This window comes from Phycodurus eques, chromosome 13 (assembly GCF_024500275.1).
Source record: "Phycodurus eques isolate BA_2022a chromosome 13, UOR_Pequ_1.1, whole genome shotgun sequence".
Taxonomy (NCBI): Eukaryota; Metazoa; Chordata; class Actinopteri; order Syngnathiformes; family Syngnathidae; genus Phycodurus; species Phycodurus eques.
Genome location: NC_084537.1, coordinates 20,842,804 through 20,869,373, shown reverse-complemented (window position 1 = coordinate 20,869,373; position 26,570 = coordinate 20,842,804). Strand labels below are relative to the sequence as shown.

Here is a 26,570-nt window from a genome sequence, read left to right as displayed (position 1 = left end):
GACACACGGAAGCACTCAAAAATTCAATAAACCAAAAGTGAAATATCCCAAAACTCAAATGCAGCAAAAGCCCCATACCTCACAAAAGACACATGCCTCAAAAGACCCAAGAATCGAATATCTCAAAAGTCAAATGCCCCTAAAGTCTAACAGCACTCGTCAAATTCCTCAAAAGTCAAACGGCTCAAGAGTTAAAACCCCAAAAGTCAAATGTCTCGAAAAATCATACACTTCAAAAGTCAAGTGCCTCAAAAGTCCAATGCGCTAAGTCAAATGCCTCAAGTTAAAACACACTCAAATGCTTAAAAAAACGAAACACCCCAAAGTTTCACACCTCAAAAGTCAAACTTCCCAAAGTTTCACACCCCTAAGTCAAATGTTCCAAAAGTGAAAAAAAAAGCAAACGCCTGAAAAGTCAAACACCCCCAAGTCAATGCCCCTGAGGTCAAACATCTCAAGAGTCCAATGCGTGTATATATACACACAAAGTATATAACCCAAGTCAAATGCCCTAATAATCCCAAACAACCAGACTCTGGCCATCGCTTGAAAGTGGCTCTGGATCTTTGCCCAGCCTAGCGGCTCATATGTCAAGGGGCAGACAAACTGCCCCTTGACATATGTTACGTAAATTAGCACCACTGGTCGACTATACCGAATGGCTCACTCACAGGCACATTTTCAGAACTAGGCAGATAACAAAAGACTTTACTCGGTTGTTTCAATTCATACTTGATGTCTGGGCAGGCATTGCAGACACCCAACTATTTGTATACAAGCTTTCAAAAACACTTTTTTCCGTAGTTTATTCCGCACTAGCGTTCTGTACAGAACACCGAAACGGTGGTTTTGACAAGCAGCGTTGAACGCTTACGGTGGAGTGGAGCAGCGGCGTCTGCGACGTGCTCGGGCTGGCGAAGAAGCCGTGGTGCGGTACCAGGTACTCGTCGGCGTCTACGGCGTCGTCCATGTCCCCGCCGCTCACCAGGGTGCGGTAGAACTTGTTATTGGGAGGATTCTGCAAATGCAAGCTATCGTCCCCCTGTAACAATGGCGTGACCAGAGTTAGCGTCACAAACTGTAGCCAGATGATTAGTACATTATTAAAGGTCAATACCTGGATGACGAGGTAACGGGGAGGATCCCGCGCCATTTTTGTGAACTCTGCTATTAGTTCTCGGAAACGTGGTCGACTATCTGCGTCGATCATCCAACCTGTACACACGGCAATATTAACACTATGAAAATCAATAGGGTCAAAGCATTTATGTAAAGCAGTTACCTATAAAAGTGTGACAAAGACATGTTTAGGACGACGCCCTACAGGTTCACCACTTGTGTTAGGGTTGTTGTCTTCCCCCGGTCTCGTACACATCTGCTCCCGAGAGCATCTTCCCGACCTGTGCCTCCTTTACCCTAATTACCCCTTGCATTTAACCTCCTGTTTCATTCTCTCTGGTCGCCAGTTGGTTTTACCTTGTTGTCACGTTGTCCGGCATTCCGTGTTTCCATTTGTATTGGAGTCGTGCATTTTGGGTCCTGTCCTCTGTTCCGTTCACGACACCACTTTTATTCTTCGTATTCTGTTTTTATTTACATTTTACACAACGTCCCAACTTCATTGAAATTGGTATTTGTACTATTACTATATTTAAGTGGAGTGAACATTTGTTGATATTTGGCCATGTTTCCCCAATAGGCACTTACATTTAACCATGATCATATAGACGTCGATGGTGCAGATGGGAGGCTGAGGAAGACGCTCGCCTTTCTCCAGCACACCGGCTATGTCGCTGGCCGGAATGCTGTCGTACGGCTTGGTCCCGAATGTCATCAGCTCCCACGCTGTCACGCCTGCGTGGAAAAGGAGAAGTCACTTGGCTTCTCGCGTGCGATACAGCTGTGGAAATGCGAGTGACAGGATGTGAGCAAAAATGGCCCGCGGCTTGCAAATGTTGACAAATGGGATGTGGGAGTTAGCAGGATGTATCAGGGGAGCTGAGAAAGGGAGAAAGGCTGTCATTTGTGCCAGGTCTTGCTGATGGCTTAGACAGAAAAGGTATGATCAAACCCCGAGGGGGTAGAGGAAGATTTGAAAGCACACAAGAAAGAACGAACGAAAGCAGCGTTGTGTTATGTTTCCATGACTCTGCAGTTTAGTACACGAGTGTTTGCAAGCTGTTTGTGTGGGTTGATGCGATATTGTCCAGGTGGGAGAGCTGGCGTGTCTGGGGGGGGGAAAAAAAAAAGCACGATGTTCTCCCATCTCATGTTGTGTTCTTAAATGCTGACAACATCCAAAGACAATATTCCATCTGCCTGCTGCCGCTCACGTGCAAAAGCTGTTTTTGCAATTGGAAGTTACACAAGTCGATGTGCGGGACCCACCGTAACTCCATACGTCGCTCTGGTGTGTGTACGTCCTATTTAGAATCGACTCGAGAGCCATCCACTTGATGGGCACCTGGAAAGTACAAAAAAAAAATTCATTAAAAAAAAAAAAAAAACATCTGTATTTGAAATGAACATTTAAAAACAGAATCATTGGTGACCATGCCTCAATTTTCCCAGATTAACCAGTTATCTCTGTTCACACACAGCCATAACCCAAACTAAAACCTAACCAAACTTTATAATTTGACTGCACTGCCACCTCATACATCAGAATGTCGATTTTCACAGACTCGTCACTTCGATGGCAACTAATAAGATTAATTACAAAACTTCTGCCTTTACAGGCGCAATGATGGTCAGTTTTGAGAGGCACCTTGTGTTTATTGTTGCGGTTGTAAGGGCATTTGTTTGAAGCATAAAAGTCATTGGAATGAAATTTACAGGTGATGAGTACCCATATTACATTGCACAGCAGCCTGAGGATTTTTTTTTTCCTCATGTATTTCCGATTAGACTCTTCAAGAGGGAACGCAGGAGCGACTCATCTTTCTGTAATTGTGCCGAGAATCTGATAAAAGAATGTTCTCATCTGATTTGTCATCTTTCTCTGAGCAACCGGGAACTATTTATACATCCCTTATGTAACACTTAAGCCGAAAACAAAAGGACGGCACGAAAATAGCACCTTTCGTGACTAATTGCCTAGGAAAGTAGCAAGGTGTCTATCACACAGGCCCGAATGGCAAAACAATGAAATCAAAACTAAAAATGGAATTTTATGACAGACCTTTCCTCCGTCTGCGTGGTACTCTTTCTCGTCGGCATTCAGCAGCTTGGCCAGGCCGAAGTCAGTGATCTTGACGTGCTGGGGGGTCTTCACCAGGACGTTCCTGGCAGCCAAGTCCCGGTGGACCAAGTGGCGCTCCTCCAGGTAGTTCATCCCCTTGAGTCAGAATGGCGAGGTTTGTAAAAACGCCGACGTCATCCTGTGGCGGTTTTAAACCTACAACGCGACAAGCTGGCCGAGCAGGTTCTTTATCTTCCGATCGGTCAGCAAAGGCCCGATTAGGCGATGCCTCTAAACCGAGGTACTCACATCCTGACAATTGGGGCAAACTTTTATGTTAAAAATGTGTTTGTGTGTACAGTGAAACCGCGCATATTCACAGTTCAGAATTCGCAAATTTGATTTGCATCTATTCATTGTTTTAGTGCCAAAGCCATGACTAATAAAAGAAACATTGCTTTGGCTCCATCTTGTGGCCAAGGAACTATGTTGAAGTCAGGAGAGGATCTTCATTTAGTCAGGCGATACCATAACCTTGTCTTATAGAAGAAAAATGCTTTGCTGCTATTCTGTGGCACCTGTAGGCAATTACAGTGGAATCTCAGTTTTTGTATCCTACGATTGTTATTTTTAGTTTTTTATGATTAAAGACATGTTTCTACAGGTTACCAATTAATCACTCGTCTTTTTCCCCACAATATTGTGCAATCGCTGGATCACTGGTCACGGTAATATTGTGTTTTAAGTTATTCAGTGATTCCCATATCAAATAAGTCAGCAGTCATGACCTAACTTCGCGCTTTGAGTGCTTGGCAGAGGCAAAGTAAATTCCGTCGGGGCTCACCTTCGCGATCTGCACGCACCAGTTGAGCAAGTACTGCGAGCCGATGTTGTCCTTGTTCTCCTTGACGTAGTGCAGCAGGCAGCCGAAGGGCATCAACTGGGTGACGAGCTGCACGGTGGACGTCAGGCAGATGCCCAGCAGGCGGCACACGTGCGGGTGCTCCACGCTGGCCATCACGTAGGCCTCCTGCGGCGCCAACATAGGGTTAGCTGATGAAAACCAGTTTTACTTCATCCAACCGTCCATTCATTTTCTGTGGCTCTTGTCTTCATTAGGGTCATGGGTTAAAAACCTTATTTAATGTACAAATATGTAAAATAGACAACTTTCATTGGAAATGTTGATTATACTTAAGCCCAGCAGAAGTTTAATACCAAAAACTATTTTTGTAACTTAAAAATGGGTCAATTTGACCTCTAACATAACACAGAGGGTAAATTAAAAGAATTATCACTTCACTTCATCATCACACAATACAAATAAAATGCCTCTGGGTTTTAGTATTACTATGCAATGGCCTTCCTGACCCTCTCAAATACATCAGGCATCGTCAACTTTACATTTGTATGACAGTAAGAAGAAGTATGTAAAAATGTCACATTAAACATTGCCTGTAGAATTAATAACTGCTTTATGATGTAGACTGTTTGAGTCTGGAACAAATTCACTCACTTGAAATGATTTCCTAGGGGAACATTTTGAAATCGGAACAACTCATGCAGTTTGAACGGGTTCCATTCATTTTCCAAAAGGCCTTGAATCACACCAACGCCCACACAGCCCCCATCTGGATTTATCATGGATTCCCTCCAGTGAGAAGGTTTCTCCGTTTACAGTGAAAACAAGTGGTCGTGGTGACTTTTTAAATGGGAGTCGACTTACGTCTAAGATCTCTTTGTTGGCTTTCGGTGCCGTGGCCTCTCGCAAAACCTTGATGGCCACTGGGATCTTCACGTCCTCTCCCTCCGGCACCCAAAGGCCCTGCACCGACACACAATCCACATAAGATATATATATATATATATATATATATTTTTTTTTTTCTCTCTCAAATTACCTCCAAAAGTATTGGAACAGTAAAGCTAATTTCTTTATTTTTGCTGCACACTTAAAACACATGGTGTTGACCTCAAACAGCGCATTTTCTGGTGAGCAAAAGTATTAGTAGTACAGCGCGGTATAGTAGGGTACTGCATGCCTGTCACCCATATTCAACTCTCTGGTTTTCATGTTGGTTACACCTCTAACGAGTTTGAATGCAGTCTTCATGGGGAAAAACTAAAATTACTAAGAAAAACATTTCATTCTTAAAAAGGAGTAATATTCTGCATATGAGAGTCCAACAAGAAGTTAACACAAGCAATAAAATGCTACCCCATCAGAAAAGAAATAGCAAGAGCATTACGTCAGACATTTAAACCGAAACCTACTCCTAAGCCGCCAAGTGTGTGCTTAATTCGCACGGGAAGCCAACGTGGAGTCAGTGGTGTGTGTGACCACGCGAGTTAAAAATGTGCCTTTTAATTGAAAAATTGACAACAGATGCGACACGCTTGGAACATGCCAATGCTGCTGTTTTAAGCAAAAAGAGGCCTGTTATTTACCTTGTAGACTGTACCAAAAGCCCCAGATCCCAAAACTTTGATTTTCCTGAATTCGGGTTCCTTCAGGATGCGCAGCAGAGCTTGGTTGGGCGCCTCGCCGCTTGGAGTCAGCGGTTCGACCAACTGGAATGATAACGCTCAGACGTTACTCCCACCAAAACAAAATGTTCCTATTAAAATATCTCGCTGGCGGTGCGGCACGGCGGCCTCATCGTACTTCTTTTTCCTGGAGGAGTCGCCGCATGGTCCTTTTCCTCTTGATGTGCCGTCGGCGGAGAAAGACGACGACAGACAGGCCGGCCACCAGAACCGCCAGAAGGCCGCCCACCACACCCGCCGCGATCATGGACAGACCTGAAGGACTAAAGTGGGGTACATGCTAACTGATTATCGGGTCAAATTTAAGCAAAATAAAAATGCAAATATGTGAATTTGTGAAGAGCGAGTTGCGAATAAGCAGGGGTTCACTGTGCACTACAGACTGTAAGTGCAGTTGGCACACACTTTTTGCCCCTTCATCATTTCTAAAATAATATATATATTTTTTTTTTTTAAATGGAGAGACCCCACGTAAAAAAAAATATTATTTTAGAAATCGGTACACTGTAGACACACAGCAAGTTGAGCATATACAGAAAGGACGATTAAGGACCAAATCAGGAATGCAAATCTGTGTTGTTGTTTTTTTAAACTCACCTTTTACCATGGCAGTCTTGGCGACCGGGCCCCATGCACCTGTTAAAAAAAAAAAAAAAAAAAAAAATGGATCACATTCACACCTATGGACAACTCTCAACCTTCAATGAACCCTACATGGCTGTTTCTGGGATGTGGGAGGAAGCTACAGTCCCCTGTGAAAACCCACACAAGCCCAGGGACAACATGCAAACTCCCCACAGGAAGCCCTGAGCCAAGATTCGAACCCAGAACCTCAGAACTGCGAGCCAGGCGCGCTAACCACCTGCTCTCAAACAGGGCGCCGTTCATTATACAGTATGCAGTTTAATAATACAGCTCAAAAAGCGAGCATTAGTACCCATGTCAAGACACGATACGGATAGTGACATCACAAAATTAAAATAGCGCTAGACTAGACAAGAGCCACTATGTTTTTGGTCAACAGAAAATGATGATGAAGAAAAAGTAGTAATTTTCATCATCAAACACTAAATGACACCAGTTTTCCAAATCAAACCCAGGAAGGGATGACTTGGAGCCATATTTGGTAACTTCAAATTAAGCTGCACGCCTTATTACAAGGCAGTAAAACCATGTGAAATCACACGAGCCAATCAATAAAGTAAGGTGGTGATTAAAGTGAAAATATCCATATAGTTAAATATGAGGAAAGAAAAGCATGTCATCATTCTAAATGTAATGATAATGATTACAAATTGGAGCTACTAACGCAAAATAAAGTCTACGCTGTTACCCTTGGGTGCAGTTGGGGTGACACAGCCGGCACACTTTGGTTTTGTCGGCATATTTCCACACGAGCGCGTCGTCCTCGCCGGGCACGCCTTGAGGGCAGCGGGCCACGCAGAAGAGTCCGTCCTTGAAGTTGGCGCACTTGGTGCAGTTGGCGGAACCCTAAACGCGTGTACGACCAAAACGTGCGATGTTAGACAACACGCATGGCGCCGTAATCTTTGAAGAATTTGACCTAAATGCCCAGTGCAGCCGTTTTTTTGTATTTTAATACCAATAAGTTACTTGTTGTGATATGGAGAAAATATGAAGATGAAAAACGGTATCCTCAAGACTAACAAGGAAATTTAACGTAAACTTAGTCGGTGTGGATGTCAAATTTGGCAACAATAGCATCAATAACAGTAATAGTAATACACTATTACAATTGTATTAAACTAAATAATACCGTACGAATAATTACATCTAATAAGAATGACTTTATTAGTTAAACTAAAATAAATAATAAAATGAGCTCAGTTATATAGTATAATAAAGCTGCATTAGATTAAAAAATATAGAATTGTAATAAAATGCAGAAGATTTCAATAACACAAGATGAAAATATTTGAAATACAAAAAAATACTCTCATTTTATTAAAAGAAGTTAACTTACAAATTTAAATAAAAATATTGTAATTACATTCAATTATTAATTACAAATTAGCTACATTAAAATAACCACAATAAAAAATTGTGTAGTCAGAGAGAAAAAAGGCTGCTTTAGACAAAACTCTGTATCTGTATTAATAATACAGGATAAAGTAAAAAACAAAAACTAAAATAATTCAACAATACCATACAAATAAATCCAACATGAATTCTTTTTGTTAAAAAACATTGATAAAATAATAAGATCAGTTATAAAGTTAGAAAAAAGCAGGTTTCATATTTTTTTAAATTACATGATAAATAATTTGTATAATACAAATAATTAAATTTTATAATGAGGTACAAGATGTGTTACATTTAAAAATATACCAAAAAATAAATATACTAAAAATATCAAGTTAGTAATAAAAAGGCTGCTTTAGGCAAAATAATTGCAATTTTTAAATAATAATGTCAATAAGAATGCACAATAAAAATAATTCAATAGTACTGGATAATATTGATAATTGAGTGTGTTGTTTAATACAAATAATAAATCCAATAAAATAATTACAAATATTAAATATATTAATGAACTCAACATAAATGATATAATAAAACAAAATGAAGGAGGAGCAATTGGAGGAGAATAAGAGCAAGACGATGTTATAAAGTTAGTGATAAAAAGGCTCTTTACAAATGCTGACTTTTCCCCCTTAGACTTGTATTAGTCAGCCATCTTGAGTCAATTATATTTTCAACAAGATGTCAACACATTATCGGACATACAGCAGCCATCATTGCATTTTTGATGCATGGCTGAGCTTGGCAACCAGTGCAGAGGTGACAAGGAATGTGTAGCAGATATAGAATGTAGATAAATAATTGCTTTTAGTTGGAAGAAGTGGGCTTGGGAAGTGTGGGTTCTTTTTATAAAAAAAATTAAAAAAAAAAACCCACAGACTTTTTTTTTTGCAATCAGGTGTTGGAACACTTTGTGTAATAGTTTGTTTCTCAACATGTCTGCTTTGTCACGCAACCACTCCGCAGGGCAGGAGCCCCAACGTTCGCCTTGCGGCCTCACGAGCGTCGACGGGAAGGAAAGGAATCAAGTGGAACATGCGTTGCTCCACCTCTTATTCCAATACACCTTGTCCTCAGGCCACGCTGATTAAATTATCAAGCTGCTCTCCAGGAAGTTTACACAGATTTCACGCTCAAGAGCTGTTTTTTAAAAAAAATAGTTTTATGTCGTTTGGCTCGTTTTATCACATAAAAACAAAAAATGTGTCAATGGTTCAGCCTCTACAATGTACAGTATTTTTAACGTACGTGTTGTTTGCCTAATGCAATCGCTCCTTGCTAAATAGAAACAAAGCCTCGAGTGAGAATGCCCTTAATAATGCTGTGTTCAGGGACCTCTAGTGTTTTAATATAAAGGCTTCACATACTGGAGCGCTGCAAGTCGCCGTCCCGTTCGTATGATGGCACTCCGGGTGACAAGCCACACAGGTTTTTTTCACCACGGCCTCCCGCGGCTCCCTACACAAAGAAGAGGGTTAATGTTTGACAAACAAACTGATGGGAGAATGTTTGTCCTATTTCTACAGGACATTTAACTGGCTTGCTTTATAATAACAAAACGTTCATTAAACATTACGCCGGGAAGGGAGTGCACTTCAGGGCACGGCACGTTCGCTTCCCTTACCCGTCCAGGATGTTGCAGGAGTCTACGCAGCTGCCGTCGCGACTGTGGTCCCTGCAGGCGATGCACATGTTGGGGCCGGGACCCCAGCAACCGTCCGCCGTGCACTTCCGATCGCATGTATCGTTTCTCACAGCTGCGCACAGAAACACAAAAAGAAGACGATCAATCAATTAAACCAAAAACATTCTTCGCTAGCTCCCGGGGACACAAACTTGATACAGACGCTTCGTGTTTTGTCACTGCACGAACATTCGTTCATTCATTTGATCATTGTGTAGACTACACAACGCTTAAATGAACAAAACAGACGTGAGTTTATTACAATAAATATAAATCAAAGCAATTTGAATTGGGGGCCCATTTAGAGGACTAGAGACTAGAAATGCATTGTAGCAGCTACAACTAATAGAAACCCAAGTTTGACTTTATTTACATGTAAGACCTCATAACATTTTAATTATGAGATTTTTTTTGTTATTTTCATTTACTTATTCTGAATACAAAAAAACAAAACAACAACAACAACAACAAAAGAGAAAATCAGCAGGCTACTGCAAGTACTATAAACTATGAATGGTGGACTGTAATGACAAATACACTCGATAAATATAAAATGTACAACTTTCAAATGGAATTTCAACGCCATATGCTTTGCACATATTTAAGCTATAAAATATTATTTAAAAAAAACAGATCTTACATTTTATAGAAATAAAAAAAATAATTTGTTGTTAGTAAAGTTTAAAGAGTGGCAAGATTACATTTTTAAAATGTGTAAAAAAAAAATCACTATTGTGTTTTGTTAGAAAAAAAGAGTAGATCGCATTTTATCGTAGAAGAAAAATGGTAAGATAGACAATATTGAATTTCATTGTTAAAATTGGAAATAGAGATTGCATTTTATTGGTTAAAAATGTAATGCAGAAAATCCTATCAAATATTATAAAATACCATGTATTGCATTTTGTGGGTTAAAAATTGTAACACAGAAGAGTACTGTGTATTATTTACAAAAGTTTATTTATTTTTAAAAAATGTCCCCAAAAAGTTCAGAACGTTGCATTTTATTACAGGAAAAATATTAGGAAAGAAGAAAATATTGTCTTTTATTATTGTTAAAAAAAACAAAACAAAACACGAATGTACTGTATGTGTCAAATCAGACACAAAAGGCAATGTTGGGAAACGACGCTGCTTTTTTTTGGTCTTACCACATTTGGCAGAGTCTGCGTTCTCGACGACGGTCGTGGTCTGGCTGGCGGACTTGAAGAGCGTCTTCCAGTGGCTCTCGTTGGTGTAGCAGAGGTTCTGGTTCTTCATGATGACCACGTCGCCGTCGCTGATCTCTGTGAGGGAGCGCAGGCCCAGGTAGCTGATGTCCAGCTGGGTCACAACCACGCTGCGGGTTCCACTAACATATGAAAACAACAACTTTTATGAACGCATTTAGGAAAAACAATCAATGTTTTAAAAAGATAATTGTGTCTTCTTTACCGCTTGGTTCGTCCTCGAATGATTTCCAGGTTCTCGAAGGGACAGAGGGCGCTCATGCTCTTGGGCCACGTTTGAATCCACAAGTATCCTGAAGCGGCCGCAGTCTTGTCAAGCATGAACTTAGTGAGTGGATCTTACAACTGAGAATCTCTTACCGGTTATTTCTTTAACTGTCTTGAACACGTTCAGCTGGGCGGGATCCATCTTTGGTGTTTTGGTGAATGTATCCCTGCAAACAAACAACAGGCATGTTAACGCCGTCTGCGTTGCGTGCATGGATGCTGTTGATGTCCCCGGACTTACCCGTAAATGGACGTGCGGATGAAAGCGATGTTGCCGTTGATTTTGGTGCAGTTTTTAAACGAGTCAATGTTGGTGGCGTTGATGGAGAGCGTGTGCATCAGGTGGCCTGTGCCCAGACCGTCACACACTGTCGACAATCGAGACAATAGGGAAGTCTTAAAAGCGAGACAAACTCATGTGGTGAGCCAAATCTGTCTCAGTACACTGCCACTAAAAATTACAACAATCATAAACAGACTGTATACATCGAGCAAGAGTCCGACTTCCTTTTGATAACTGCCAATTTGCACAATGGAAAGAGTAGAAATAATCCAGTGTAAAAAAAAAATTAAAAAGTCCACAGGCTAAAGAAAACAACAGAGACGCATTTTAAAATCATTCATGCAATCATTCATTGCAAATTATTCATGATAACTTAAATAAACAAAACAACTTCAAATAATCCACACAATCAATTACAAAATCCACGGCACGTGTGGCCACATGCATGCGCAATGCACGTGCTACATACTGTAATTAATGCAATTGTTCCTTTTAACAGTTATTCCTGATAGCTTCCACCTTGCACAATAGAAACAAACTGAACAAATAGAAACAATCCACATAGTATAAAAAACTACAACCCACAGTTCGCCAGACGACAACTGCAGCCCAATTACAATTTCTGTAGCGCGATCGGTCCATGCAAGTCATTCATGATGACCTCCATGTTACACAATAGAAATAAACAAAACAATCCACAGTGGGGGGGGAAATGAAGTCTACAGCACAGATCTGACTGTATGTGGACAGTATCTTATATAATGAATGTAAGTGCTTTTCGCACCAGTTATCGATGACCTTGCACAATAGAAATGATCCTCAGTCAAAAATAGTTTCAATAAATTAAAACATGAGTTACATTCATGATCATGCGAATTGGGGGTTTGTGTGTAAAACTTAATTCAGTGTTTTTCGATGGATGTTAGAGGCTTTTAAAAATATATGTATATATATTTAAAGGGCCTCTTCATCTTACAAAGCTCTTATGTAATATCCACACAGAATAATGCAATAATTTATGATAAATAAAGTAATTGCACTGTATAGTGGAATATGTGCGTTGGAATGCAGCACACACCCACGGGAGAGAATGTAATGACCGATACGTGCTGTGGATGAAACGAGAGGACGTCCCCGCCTGAGTTGCACGGTGAAAGTTGGGCACCTCACCTTTGGGGCATAGCCCATCGCATTTGGCACACTTCCTGACGCCGCCCTCCTCCACCTCGTAAGTGTTGCCGCTGCACGTCCGCACGCACGCGCCATGGTCCGTCACCACATAGTTATCTGAACATAAATACATCAAAAATACTCTTACTCTTGTTGTTATGGACAATGGAATGGAAAATCCATTTTATTTATTAAGATTTTATTTCTTCATCATGACAATGACTAAAAAAAATATTCAGAGAAGTTTCATTTTTTTAGAGACTAACCAGTAAGTCATACTTTGTCCAAAAAAGTAACTTGTTTCTGATTTTTTGTAATTATTATTATTATTTTTTGTAAACTCCTACAAGGTAAAAAAATTGAGAAGCGGTTATACTCGTAGGAGAAAGGAAGTCTTACTTTGAAAAAAAAAAAGTTGTACTATTATTGCTTTTTTTTTTCAGCAAAAAAAGCACTTTTTTCAAGATGGTTAAAGTGATCATCTTTAAATTGAAAAAAGCTTGTATTTTTTGACAAAAAAAGCCAAATGTTTGACAAAAACAATTTAAATAATAAAAAGATGAATCCGGCGGCACGGTGGACGACTGGTTAGAGCGTCAGCCTCACAGTTCTGAGGACCCGGGTTCAATCCCCGGCCCCGCCTGTGTGGAGTTTGCATGTTCTCCCCGTGCCTGCGTGGGTTTTCTCCGGGCACTCCGGTTTCCTCCCACATCCCAAAAACATGCATGAATTGGAGACTCTAAATTGCCCGTAGGTGTGAATGTGTGTACGAATGGTTGTTTGCTTCTATGTGCTCTGCGATTGGCTGGCAACCAGTTCAGGGTGGACCCCGCCTCCTGCCCGATGATAGCTGGGATAGGCTCCAGCACGCCCGCGACTCTAGTGAGGAGAAGCGGCTCAGAAAATGAATGGATGGATGGAAAAAATAAATTAATGTTTCTACAAAACGTTACAAAAAAAGTTTCATTTTTTTTGGTAGCTTTTCAGCGTAGCCTTGCGAGAGAACAGTCATATTTTTAGAAGAAGAAAAAAATTTAATGTTGTACTTTCAAATCAGACAATGTTGACTGTTTACAGGTTGATATGTCTCGGACGTGGAAGTTAAAGTGAGAAAGAACAGACGTGACATTAACACGCACAGAAACTCAATCATTTTCTTTGCACGTCTATAAGGTTTATCATTAAACTGGGATGCACAATGTCTAACAGCCACAAAGTGTTGACGGCAAGTGAAGTTGGACAGGAACCTTACGCGGGCAGCTCTTGACACAAGTGGCGCCGAAGTTGTACTTCCCGAGCGGGTTGGGTACCAGCTGGTGCTGGTTGGGGTCGTAGCGCATGAGGCCCGGGCAGGAATCCTTGCACACCCCGTCGTCCTGGAAGTCCCGACAGGCCTGCAGCGCAAACATAGCAGAGGGTTAATGAAAACACGACATTCCTCTGCGGCGGACTGTACAGCGGCCTCGGCGCTCTCACGGGTTGCAGAGGCTGCTGCTAAATATACAAGCTAATAATGCATTAAATATCCCAAGACGGGAGTTTTCAAAGAATTAGCCTCCCTTCAGGGAACATAAAACATCTCGGGCATCACCGAAAAATTATTCATTAATACGCACAGTGCTGCTTGTCTTATTGACATCTCAACATCGTATGTAAATCCTTTTAATAACTGCTGCCACTCTAAAACTGCAGGGAGTATTTAACAGTAAAATGTTGAGAGAAAATTTGTTTTGGACACCACGGTGGGGATAAAGTAGTAAAACGCATGATGAGTTTTTTTTCCCCCCATTTTCTCCCCAAAAGGTTTCATGTTAAAGTCATAAACAATTTTTATTTTTAAGAAAAAAGTATTTTGTTTGACCCCTCCCAATTTTTTAATGTAAGCAGTTTCAGATTATTTATTTCTCCCCATGAAGACTAGAAGTGTAACCAAAAAAAAGAGCCGTGTTCAGGTGTAAAATCTGGCAGTTGTGAAGCTGAGAGATGACAAATTATCAACCAGGGCCATTGCACAAACATTGGCCATAGCCAATACAAGCATTTGGAATGTCCTAAGAAAGAAAGAAACCACTGGTGTACTAAGTAACAGACATCTAACAGGTAGAGCTCGGAATACAAAAGCAGTTGCTGAAGGATGACATTATTATCGCTCCAAAGAAAGGCAAAATGAATTGTTTGTGAGATCAGCAACGACCTCCAGAGGCCAGGAGTGGAAGTCATGAACAGAGGTACAGAAGCTACACAAGGTGATGCAAACCATTCTTGAGCAAGAAGCATTGACAAGAATCGGCCACCCCAAAAAAGGACGTGATGGAAAGGCTAAAGCCTGGAGAAAAATCACCAGCGTAAGATCCCAGACATACAAGCTCATTTGTGAAACTCAGTGGAGGGGGTTTAGGGTTCTGTGTCTGATTCTGGGGCGGGCTGATTAATCTTCAGTGATGACGCAACACACGATGGTAGCAACAAACTGAATTCAGAAGTCTGCCAATTTCATGGAAAGACGCAAACCAATTTGGGAGATCCTCGACATGCAGCAATGCATGCACAATAAGAGGAAACAAACTGAAAATGTAAGTCTGGAAAATTCACAAAAGAAGAATGCTAATGTTTGGTGATGTCAATCCAGAGACCTGGAAATGAAAGCTGAAATGTTTCGTCGTACATTCAAAATAAAGGAATGATCCCCACTGTTGTTTAATGTAGCTAAACTTAGTTAAGCAGATTTCTGACATTTTTTTCAATGTCAGTTTTCCCAAGTTTCTTGGTTCACCTTTCAATTAGAAAACCGCTCCCCTAATAACAATTTAACGACGCCATCTCATCTTCTCACCAGACAGTCGGTGGGCCGGGGTCCAGTGCAACCCGCAGCGCAGTGTTCGTTGCAGCAATCGCTGGGCGAGGGTCCTTTGCACCTCTTTGAACACTGCTGTGCGCAGTTCAGCTTGGTTACTGCGCGAGAGAGAACAGCAAAGAAAATCGAATGAGAAGTTGTAAATCTTGATGTTGTACCCTTGTTTAAAGGGAATACATTTTTGTCAATTTAACTTTTTAATGCCCACCCATCACGTGCGCCATTCACAGGTACAACGGCCAAGCTAATCACATCACAGTCAAAGGGTAAACAGAGCTGCATTGAGTTTTGTTCAATGCACAAATTAGCATTAGCTGGTAGCGTTAGCTTCTGATACGCAGCACACACTTGATTTCTCTGTGAAGTTGTCGACACGGTGCTGGGATATTTGTGGTTGGTGATGTGTCCATCAGCCACATACACACAGTGTAGCATATGCAGGGCTGCCTCCATGACGAAAATTTATTTTCTTTTCTTTATGGGTGCTTCCCATTCCCCCTCCCAACATACACACTAAGCTCTACTCCCGCAATTAGAACTCATTCTATTCCAACATTTAGGCCCCACCCCCAGTCGACATGGTAACAAAAGCCAGACTCGCTATTGGCCCAGCAGTATTATATGGGGCGGGGTCTTAACTCGGTCATATGCAAGAAACAGATACTCGCCCCCCACAAAACGGGCTAATCTTTCATTCTTGATGTCACAGGCATGTTATTAAAACTCATGGGTACTGTTATAAAAAAAAAATGCATTATATGTTTCCTTCAACATTTTTTTGTAAATTATTTTGGCATAAATCACAAATATCATCTTACAAGTCTGACAGTTTTGAGGTCCGGGTGCCCAGCAGGAACCGTTGAAGCAGCTTTTGTCACATTTTTTACCTGTAAGAAGAAACGAAAACGTGTTTAATGCCGTAATTGATAATTAATAATATTGCTCAGTGCATCTCTCACAAAGCGTTGCGTTGCTAGCCGCGGGTGGCAGCTCCATTTTGGGTTTATTGTCCTCGTTAACGATGTCGTACCACTGGATGGTATCCACATTGCACAGGTGGTTGTTCCCAAACTTCACACCTCCTTTGAGGATTTCTGGAAAAGACAAACACATCCTGACTTAGCTTGAATTGATTATTCTCTAAAACGAAGAGGTAATATGTTGGCACGGACCTGTGAGGCTGGTCAGAAGGAGCTGGCTGGTGCCCCGACTGGTGGCTTTGTCGTAATTGGCCAGCACTGTGAACGCGAAGTCGCCCTCGTATAGCGAGTGACCACGAATGATGCGCAGGTTGTCCAGCGGGATCGTAGGTGCGGTGTTGAGGGCGATGAGTACGTAACCGCCCACTTCTTCTATCGTCTAGAAACGCAAAAATAGCAAATGTGCATTTAGAGTACCAAAACTGGTTGGTACGTTTTTAAAAAATGTAATGGTTTCTCTTTTAATTACTGGAATATTATCAGAAAATAAGATTTTATTCAATTAAAAAGTCATATTTTTGGTGGAAAAACAATTCTTATAGCAATCTCAAATAGTCCAATTTTTCTAATTCAGAATCTCACTAGAAAAAAGTTGCATTTAAGTGAAAAAAGTTGTTTTTAAATCCATTGTAAAATAAAATGTTATAAATAAAAAATGTCTTTCAGCAGTCTTACAACAAAATAACTATCACTTTGATGAGAAAAAAATTAAAATATCATTTTGAGGCAATCTTTTTTTGTTGTTGTTGAGAAAACGACTCAACTTCTTTATGTCTCAAAAGTGTTCTCTGTCAATTGACTGTCTCTTGTCGTACTAGAGCGGCTTCAACTAGAGGAGCCAAATTTTTGGACATATTTAGCACATAAAGATGATTCTGATTCTATTACGAGAAAAGTTGTAACCTTACCTTACATTTTCAGAAAAGAAACTTCCAAGAAGTGGTAATCTTGAAAATAATGTCATATACTTTGAGGAAAAAGTTATGTTTATATTTTGTAGTTAGTTTGTAGTTTGTTTTTGTTTTGTAAAAGTCGCACTCAAAAAAGAAAAAATATATATACTGTATATATTTTGAGAGTAAAAAAACAGTGGGGGAAATGTTTACAATGGAGAAAAAAAACTTTGTAATATGAATCTTTTTTTTATTAAAAAAAAAAAAAAGTATTTTGCATAAGCAAAAAAAAAACTTTTTTTTGAGTAAAGGTTCTACTCTTCCAAGAATAATTGTTGCAATCTTATGAGAATAAAATCATGTTAAGTTTTTTTTTTCTGGGGGGGAAAAAAAGGTGGATTTTACAAGGACAGTCATATTTTTGTGTTGGGCTGGTTCAAACAAGAAAAAAAAAAAAAGGGAGCTACTTGACACAGAGGAGTAATGTGCTTTTACCCTGAGGAAGGACAAGTCGCGATGCTCCTCCATGTAGGTGATTTCCAGGTTTTCCAGGACCACAGTGCAGTTGCTGTAGGTATTCACCATGTTCTGGTAGTGATCCTCTTTGGAGCCCAGCAGGTTTAAGCGGTTGGTGATGCTTTGGCACACTGCCGGGAAAACACAAACAAACATCTGTAACTACGGGGCAATGTCAGAAATGATTAAGACCTGCAATGCTATCAGTCACTGCCATTACACAACACACACACACGCTTGTGCATTTCCTCCATCTAGTCATAACTTGGCCTGCTTTCATATAAAAATAGCCAACGTGGGTTGCTTCTACAATTGGAATCAAATCTCCACAACAAAGCGCCAAATCCTGCTGGTGGGTGAAAATGAGCTGGCCGCATTCGTACTGGCAGCGGACGGAAAACTTCCCCTCGCTACGCAGAATGGCTTAAAGCCACCACCAAACAAACCTCGGCGTCGCCGTCCCCAGGCCTGCCATTGTCATTGTGGAGGTTATGCTCCTCGTGTCAAATAACTAAATGTCCCGAACTTAAAGGGCACATAAGGAAAATTGACCTTTAAACGGCTTGTATACAAATACAGCAGTTGCGTCTCTGGAGTGCCTGTCAGCACATCAAGTAAAATCTTTATATTTGGCGATGTGTCCATGCGTCACGTACCCACAGTGCAGAAACGATTAATCAAATTACTCAATTACAAAAAAAATAAAATGTCAAAGCATAAGCTCTCACTCGAAGCTTCGTAGGGATCATTTTTCCACACAGACTGATATTAGCCTACTGCAGAAGCACATACCAGTCTGCGTTGGAATAAGTGGCGTGATGGTGGCGAGCCAGGAGGGAAGAGTCAGTAAAAGACAGAATGTCCAAAGTTTGAGATCATTTCACACTTAAAAAAAGAAGATAAAGTGCAGTGCGTCTACTGCAAAGCACAGATTGCGTACGGCAACGGGACATCTACCATCACAAGGTAAATGCATCGATGTCATGTGTGTGCTAATTTATTGAATATAGCCTAGCACGGTTAGAAAAATATTGGAATGCCCCCGCAAGTGGTCGAGGTGCACTTTCAAACTCGTCTCAGTCATCCATATTGTCTGCGAGAGCAGCAGCAAATGTAATCTAATGTAGCATTAGTGTTTGAATAAATAACAAGTGGTGACTCAACAAAAATGGGGACTTGAGGCTTCCATTGAAGCGGGAGCTGGTCTGATGGGTTCAGACCCGCACCGTGCAGGAGTCATCCATATTGTGCTCCGCCAGCAGCACACACCGCCATACATTCACTCATATTACCAGCACATTTATTGACTGTACAATGGAGTTTTTGCTTCCTTTTTTTTTTTTTTTTTGCCGGTTCTTTTTAAAGTAGAGATTTACGGCTTTGCAATAAGAGCCAGCAAGCAAAGAGTCTTCCAGATGTTTCGTCCAAATCACCGTGCTGCTGTACTGTAAAATCTCCTGAGCGGCATTCCACGACAGGTTAGCGCTTGACTGCCAAACAGACCAAACCATAGACTCAGCAATTCTTATGCAAAGCAAAGTACACTTGAGTATTCAATTAGATTATACAGTGGGGGGGCGGGGGGGGGGGGGAGAATTATTGTACACTACTAGAACGAAGTCACAATGCTATGGGGAAAAGGCATCATATTACCATTTTTAAAAAAAGTTCTAACTAATTAGAATAAACTCGCAATATTACAAAACTTGCCTCATAATCTTCTGAGAATAAAATACATTTTTTTTATGAGAATAAAGCTGCATTATTACTAAAGAGTTGTACTTTAAAAAAAAACTTGGAATTTTATGAGAATTAAGTGATAATTTTTCACCCCAAAATATAATACTCCTAATAAAGTGCTTGTGTTTTGAGTTATATATATTTAAAAAATAAAACAATTAGATGAGAATAGTCACCACTTTACAGGACTTAAGTAACATTCTAAAAAAAAAAAAAAAAAAATTGTGGTGCGACAATAAAATAAAACTAAAAATTTTAAGTAAACTGACAGGTGAAAAGTTGGATGGGCCGCATTTTCATCACATTTAGCGTACACGCCCACAGTGTCTGTGAAGGATGATTCTATTGTTTCTATGCGATTACTCGTTTTATCAATCGGGTAATCTGTATCATAGTCGATTCTAAAAATGTTCGATAGCCGCAGGCGTCAGCTGCTGACTTGGACCAGAAAGAAGGAAAAATGCTGAAATTCGGCCCGATTGTCGGGATGCGTTTACCCCATTTTAGATGATCTAAAACGCATATTCAAACCACTGCACTGAATGATTATGACGCAACCATCTGCCTGCCGCCGTCCTCCCTCTCCCTCCTCATTAGTTTTTCCCTCAGGGTTCTCGCTGACATGAACCGAGCCAACCGTCCACGACAACTGAATGCAGACTAGCGAGCTTTAAATTAATTGGAGGAGCCACACGAGATGCAATTAGCATTGTAATTATTCCTCAAGCCAAAGCATAATAAGCAAACGGCGTGTACGGTAAATATGAACACATTGCGCAGCTGCTTCCTCCTGTTACTATCATACCGATTTGCAACAAAAGGCGGGGCGAGACGGGTGACGTCAACAAACCAACCCTGACCGACGACCAGGTTAACGACGCATGAAGTGGGGGGAAAAAAAACAAAAACAACAAGAAACAAGCAAAGCCACAGAGCAGCTTCTGCTCTGAGTGGCTGATTTCATAACGGGCCCTGCAGGTGGTAAATGGCCTGATAGCCCGCGACCATAAAGTCACTTCCTTATTAGGCCGCGACGCACGAAACAAGGTCAGGCTGACGCAACACACGAGCCACGGCAAGCTTGGCTCACTGGTCTAGTTAGTTAGAATTTTCCCAACTGAACCCAACAGCTGCATCATCTAATGACAGCCAAGAATTCTGACCTGATGATTATATTAAGAAGGCTGAGTTTGAAAAGGCACCACTTATTATATTTGTAAAGGCTAAATTATTATTATCATTTTTTTTTTTAAATATATATAGTTCTTCTATTGTGTCTCATTAAGAGACAGTAGGTGTGTGTGGTGGGGGTGGAATCTATCACATACACTGTACCATATACTGGCTAGCCCTCGAGATATTTTTTTATAAATATATATTTTTGTCATAATTGTAATTTTACAAAATAAGATTTACTGTATAGAAATTATTATCACATTATTCAAGAAAAAATATTAAGTGTATAATCTTGAGAAAAAAAATTTGAACAAAAGAGAATAAAGCCTCAATTTTAAAACGTTTTTTTAAATGAGAATAAACTACAAACATTTGTAATTGGATTAATAAAAAAAAATGAAGCCAAACAAATTGACAAATAAAATATGGATGAAAATTCTTAAATTGTCCATGAATCTGTCAAATATAATTATTATATTAAATCACCATGATTTAGTTCATGACCAAAATATATGTATATATATTTTTTAAAATTCATAAAGACTTATTTTTAACGTTTTAACTACCGAATGGCATTTAAATTGAGTGAATGGATTTTCATTTTACTGCATTAAAAAAAAAAAAAATTGTAAAATGTATTCAACCAACTTTTTTTATTGAAAGATCTACACATTTATTTAATTGCCTTTTATTTCACAATGCTTACATGCTTTGGAGAGCAACCATTGTGAAATTCATGGCGGGATGCAAGCGTACTTAATAATGTGGTGAGTGCGTGTACAGTACATGTGGAAGGGTACAGTTTGCCCAATTACAGGCTAGTAGAAGGAAAGAAAAAAAATCCACTTTGGTGTTTTCCATCACACCTGAGTCACTTGCCACTGAAAATTACCTGTCGCACAGCACATGGGCGGGGCTTTTACTGGCGTCAGAGAGACTGTAATGAAAACCAACTAACTATTGCTTCACTTCTTGCTGCTGCCTTCAAATGAAGCAAGGAGTGGCTCTGGGTACAGTGTATGTGCATGTAAATACACTCAGTCCATGTAGTAATAGCCAGTATAAGAGTTGTAACAAACATGGGGCCTTTGCAAAGATAATATCAAATATAACATGTAGACTATTTGTATTATAAAATGAGAATAATGTCTCAATTTTATGGGAATGAAGCTGTAATAATCACAAAATGCGGGGGGTGGTGGGTGGGGGAACAAAACAAAAAAATGACAAAGATATGTTTTCTGTAAAACGATTCACAATTTTAGGAGCTAAACTTAATTTTAAAGTTTTTCCAAGATATTTTTTTTCCAATAGTTGGCATATATCAAAGGGGCGGGAAATGTTATCTCATGAGGACAAAGCTATCATTTTCCGATAATACAACAATAGTACAAAAAAAAAAATTATAATTTTGACGCAGTCATAATTTTATGAGAATATAGTTTGGATGAAGGACCATTTAAAAAAAAGTTATATTTTATGAACAAAAAGATGTCTATGATTAGTCATAAGAATAAAATTGAAATATAAAAAAAGTTCCATTTGTGAGAAAAGAAATCTTGAGGATAAAGTAATTTTTAAGTGAATACATTTAGAAAAAAATATAGATAAAAAAAGTCTGTCTTATGAAGGTAGTTGTTATGTTCTGAAAATAAAGCATTATTCAAAAAAAAAGATGAAAACAGATGCTATTTGTTGGAGAATAAATTCATTATTATATGAAAATAGAGTTGCACTATTATGTAATGAATGAATATTATAAGAGAAGAAAAAGTCAGGTTACAAGGTTAACCTTGTCATAATTATGCACCTGAATGTTTTTTTCCAGGACGTTACCAAGATGAAGTCATCATTTATATTATGTATATATATATATATATATATATACACATATACATACACACATGTATATATATATACACACATGTATATATATATATATATACACACACATATATACACACATGTATATATATATATATATATATATATATATATATATATATATATATATATATATGTATATATATATATATATATATATATATATATACGTGTGTGTATATATATATATATATATATATATATATATATATATATATATATATATATATATATATATACACATACACACATATATATATATATATACATACATATACACACACACACACACACACACACGATGACATGATTTACCACTTAAGAGTAGAGTAGTACTACAAAAAGCATTGTAAATATATTTAAATGTCATTGCATTATAATGTATTTCAATATGTTTGTGTTTAAGGAAAAACAAAAATAAAAAGTCACTCAACTGGCAAGCAGCAAGCTTTCCCAATGTCACCAAGAAGGTTATTGCGCAGGGTTGCGTGCTAGTTCTCGTTATGATGCAAGCGGTACCGATTTATCTGATCTTCTTCCATATGTGCTACAAATATTCAAGAGGTTGAAACTACCCCAAGCCAAATGGAATTGTGATAACTGGAAGATTTAGCACAAACACTGCAGACCGCCAGATAACAAAAAAGCTCAATTGCAAAGCAGCCTGAGTGGGACGATACTGTCAATGCAAGATTTTTATCTTTCAATTAGTTTGTGTTCCCTGACAAAATAATAAAAGTCCACAAATTCCAACCCTGACTTTCCTGGGATTCGAGCAATAACCCGTCATAAGCCATCTAATGGTTTCTTTTGGACATCCAATACACGTTTAAAGGCGCGAGCGAGCCGCTTCCTCTCGTCCGCTAGCTGCAATTGAATTACGCTGCATCCAGAGGCTGCTCATTCAATTATCTGACAGCATATACATAATCAAAGGAGGATGTTAACTGCCATTCTTGTTGATTTCCCAGTCAACAGCATTAGGTTGAAGCAGCTTATGTAACCTGTGCCTTCAAGTCTGACAGAAAATCATTGTGGAGTTGTCACATTTAAGGGTGAATAATCACGCCATCCTCCACTTGTCTCTTATCAGATATCCTGTGGATAAGAGTACATAAACAAAATGTTTGATTGGGTTAGGCAAGAGGTTATGCTGTATGCCCTCTGCTCAAATGTGCCTATTTTACATAGAGAGCCCCGCAAAATCGCAGCATTTTGGATAAATGGATGGATAAATGAAGAGAGGGATGGGTAAATGGCTGGATGAGTTTACATAATAGCTGCATCTGAGCCGGAACAAAAGATCTGGGGTTTGTCCACTTTTGCCTTTTTCATGCAGGACCCAGCAAAGGAAGGAAACTGTGCACATTCTCCCGCAGCAATACGGCATTCCGCAGTCAGATACTTTGATGAGGTCAGCACCAGCATCTGGTTTGACGTGTAAAATATTTGTCTGACAAAAACAATTAGTTTCAACACAACAGGGCGGGAGAAGTGACCGTCAGGTTTGACATATTTCCCAGGAACGCAACACTATCACCTCTCTGAAGTGGGAAATAAAAAACATAAGAAGTTAATTTAACAAAAATTAGCCCAAGAGCACAGTCATGTTAAAATTACAGAAATAAAAGCAAGGGTAAGTTAGAAAACATTTTTAAAAATTAAACGTTTGAGACAATAAAAGCTCAAAAAAAAAAAAAAAAAAAAGATTTTTAAAAAGTTAACAGTAAGAGGACATGAGAATATGAGGTTAAAATCAATAAATATGCAAGAACAGTTAAAATAAATAAGTAGAACATGTGTTAGGGTCTTTAGACAAAATCAGGTCAGCTATGGGATCTTGAGTTGAAAGAGAAAGTGGAGCTGCATGCAACATTATTTGTGGAAAATTTTAACAAATCTCTCTACCCCAATAAATGCAGACTACAAACTGACACCAGCCTTGAGGATATATGGTATGTGCATTTCACTGATGGAATTCACTGTTTTTTTTGTTTTTTTTTAATTGAGCATGATTTTAAAAGGTATCGATATCCTGCTCGCTTTAAAAGGGGAAATACATTCTTCCTTTATGTGGAAGATGCCTCAGGCCCCGACATCAACCGTCTCAGGGCCTCGCAGAGGGAAGCAAAAAGAGGGGACTGGAAGATTTAAAAGAAGAAGAAAAAAGAAACACAAGCCTCCTCTGACATGTCAGGAAGTTGCTCTTTGCACTGGATCCGCTCCAGGCAGCTACCCTGTGATGCTGGACCAGATGGTAGCTGATTCTCGTCTCCGGGGGAAGAGGAGGATGGACGGAATCTAACATAATGTACTACTGAGGACAGGAAGTGATGGAAATGGAGGGGGAGAAAAGGCCTCGAAACTAGAAAAGCGGGGTCGAAGATGGCCACGATGTATCCCGCCTGGCATCCTCCAATTGTTTATTGCTCTTGTATGGCACAGTCATCAAGGTCAGGAAAATAGAATGCAAATGGCAATGAGAATTTAAACTCTCTCTCCTCACCTACAAAGCAATCTAACAATCCTAAAAAACTATATATATGTGTTCGTATGTGTAGCACAAAACAATCGATTATCGAATAATAAGGTGGGCCAAAATGAAACTGTCATTTGAATGAAACGAAATCTGTGAGGGGAAAAAAAAATCTAAACTGAAGGCTGAAAAACTATAGGAACTCTCTGGACCGCTCCTGTGAGTCACTGAAGACTGTCCATCTGGTCCAAAATGCTGTTGCCCGAGAGCCGACGAGAACAAGGAAAAGAGATCATTTTTCTCATGCTGGGTTCACGTAACTGCAAAATTCTGAAAGTCCTTCTTATTTCAAATCTCGAGAAAACATCGCATTGAATGCTGATAAACTGTCGTTAACGCTCTATTAGTGAGCTGCTCCAGCGAGTCTAGAACAAGAGATCCTTTCCCCCCCCCCCCCCCCCACTGCATATACTCCCTATACAATTCAGAATTCAATTCATTTTAAAAATATTTGACCTAGCGATTAAAGAACCACAATCGCCCAAACCATTTTGGCATTATGTTGAGACCTCAAGTACTGTTAAACAAACTGCATTTGAACAAATTTAAAATGGGACGTGTGTTCTATTCTGCACAATAATGACTATGAGGCCAGTACGTTCCTGGTTGCCCTCTCGGAATGGAACGAAGGGGGGAGGGGAAGAAAAAAAAAAAAAAAAAAGAGAGAGTCAGGAGTGGTTTGTGGTTAAGCTAACCGAGATGATGGCCAAAAAGGGGGCTGAAGCTGTTGGTTGTGGGGTCAAACTGTGGAAATGACACGTAACCTATGAACACCACTGGCCTTTCCCCTGGAGACGACCGACGGTTCAACCCATCTGGAACACACGAGCTCACTGAACGCGTCTGTCAAGTTTAGTCCGCTAAAAGCTCTGTGCGAGACACGACTGATAACTCTTGGCTGAGCTAATTCAATGGTGGGTGTCCACCTCAGCATGAGGGAACTGGATTTCAAAGGGGGTGCAAAATGTATCACAATGGGAAAGCTCTTCCGTGTATGTGCAGCTACACAATCTAACAAGATCCAAGTGCTTTATCAATAAAATTCTAGCTACCTTATTTTTATGATATGAGGACACACATGGGAGTAATCCTTTTCTCCGCAGGCTGGAGTTGGCTGTTGACGAGGGCTTCACTATTGAATATTTTGGGATTTTGGAATTGGATCATGAATTTGCCGGAAAGACGGGATGAAAGCATATCTGTAATTTGCATGACGGCCCCATGCAGCCTCAACCGCAATTTTCATTTGGTGGAGGGAATATGCTGGTATTACTGTTCCGTCTTAATGGAGGTCTGTGACTTTTGGACACAGAAAATACAAGTTATTCTCCTAGTTCTAGTCAGTACTCAGACAAAGGTATTTTCGAACAACTGGAGAATCTTTCGAGACTTCCCGGAGCAGCCTGCTAATAGAGAGCTAAAATAATCCAGCACAGAGGTCCCAAAAGCATGCACGAATGCAAAGCATTACTAACAGAACTGGTAAAAACATACCCGTTACAAATTTCAGTATCAGGCAAAGTCCGGCCTCACTGTCATCTCATTGTTGATTCATTGGCTGGCTTTTTACAATCTAACCAATTGGGC

The 26,570-nt window shown here is 39.7% G+C and overlaps 1 protein-coding gene across 1 annotated transcript in view; it reads right to left on the bottom strand.

The window, feature by feature from the left end:
- The window catches only part of egfra (epidermal growth factor receptor a (erythroblastic leukemia viral (v-erb-b) oncogene homolog, avian)), a 42,489-nt gene that overhangs the window by 3,334 nt on the left and 12,585 nt on the right, over positions 1–26,570 (bottom strand). Inside the window, exons 2-25 of the mRNA XM_061693650.1 lie at positions 17,627–17,778; positions 16,431–16,617; positions 16,218–16,352; positions 16,077–16,145; positions 15,238–15,356; positions 13,657–13,798; positions 12,405–12,521; positions 11,193–11,319; positions 11,045–11,118; positions 10,890–10,977; positions 10,607–10,806; positions 9,396–9,528; positions 9,139–9,229; positions 7,062–7,219; positions 6,326–6,364; positions 5,847–5,991; positions 5,630–5,752; positions 4,908–5,006; positions 4,026–4,211; positions 3,182–3,337; positions 2,389–2,464; positions 1,708–1,854; positions 1,118–1,215; positions 875–1,042 (exon numbers count right to left, since the gene is read on the bottom strand). Of these exons, the coding sequence (XP_061549634.1) occupies positions 875–1,042; positions 1,118–1,215; positions 1,708–1,854; positions 2,389–2,464; positions 3,182–3,337; positions 4,026–4,211; positions 4,908–5,006; positions 5,630–5,752; positions 5,847–5,991; positions 6,326–6,364; positions 7,062–7,219; positions 9,139–9,229; positions 9,396–9,528; positions 10,607–10,806; positions 10,890–10,977; positions 11,045–11,118; positions 11,193–11,319; positions 12,405–12,521; positions 13,657–13,798; positions 15,238–15,356; positions 16,077–16,145; positions 16,218–16,352; positions 16,431–16,617; positions 17,627–17,778 (3,029 nt within the window). The remainder of the gene's footprint in view (positions 1–874; positions 1,043–1,117; positions 1,216–1,707; positions 1,855–2,388; positions 2,465–3,181; positions 3,338–4,025; positions 4,212–4,907; positions 5,007–5,629; positions 5,753–5,846; positions 5,992–6,325; positions 6,365–7,061; positions 7,220–9,138; positions 9,230–9,395; positions 9,529–10,606; positions 10,807–10,889; positions 10,978–11,044; positions 11,119–11,192; positions 11,320–12,404; positions 12,522–13,656; positions 13,799–15,237; positions 15,357–16,076; positions 16,146–16,217; positions 16,353–16,430; positions 16,618–17,626; positions 17,779–26,570) is intronic.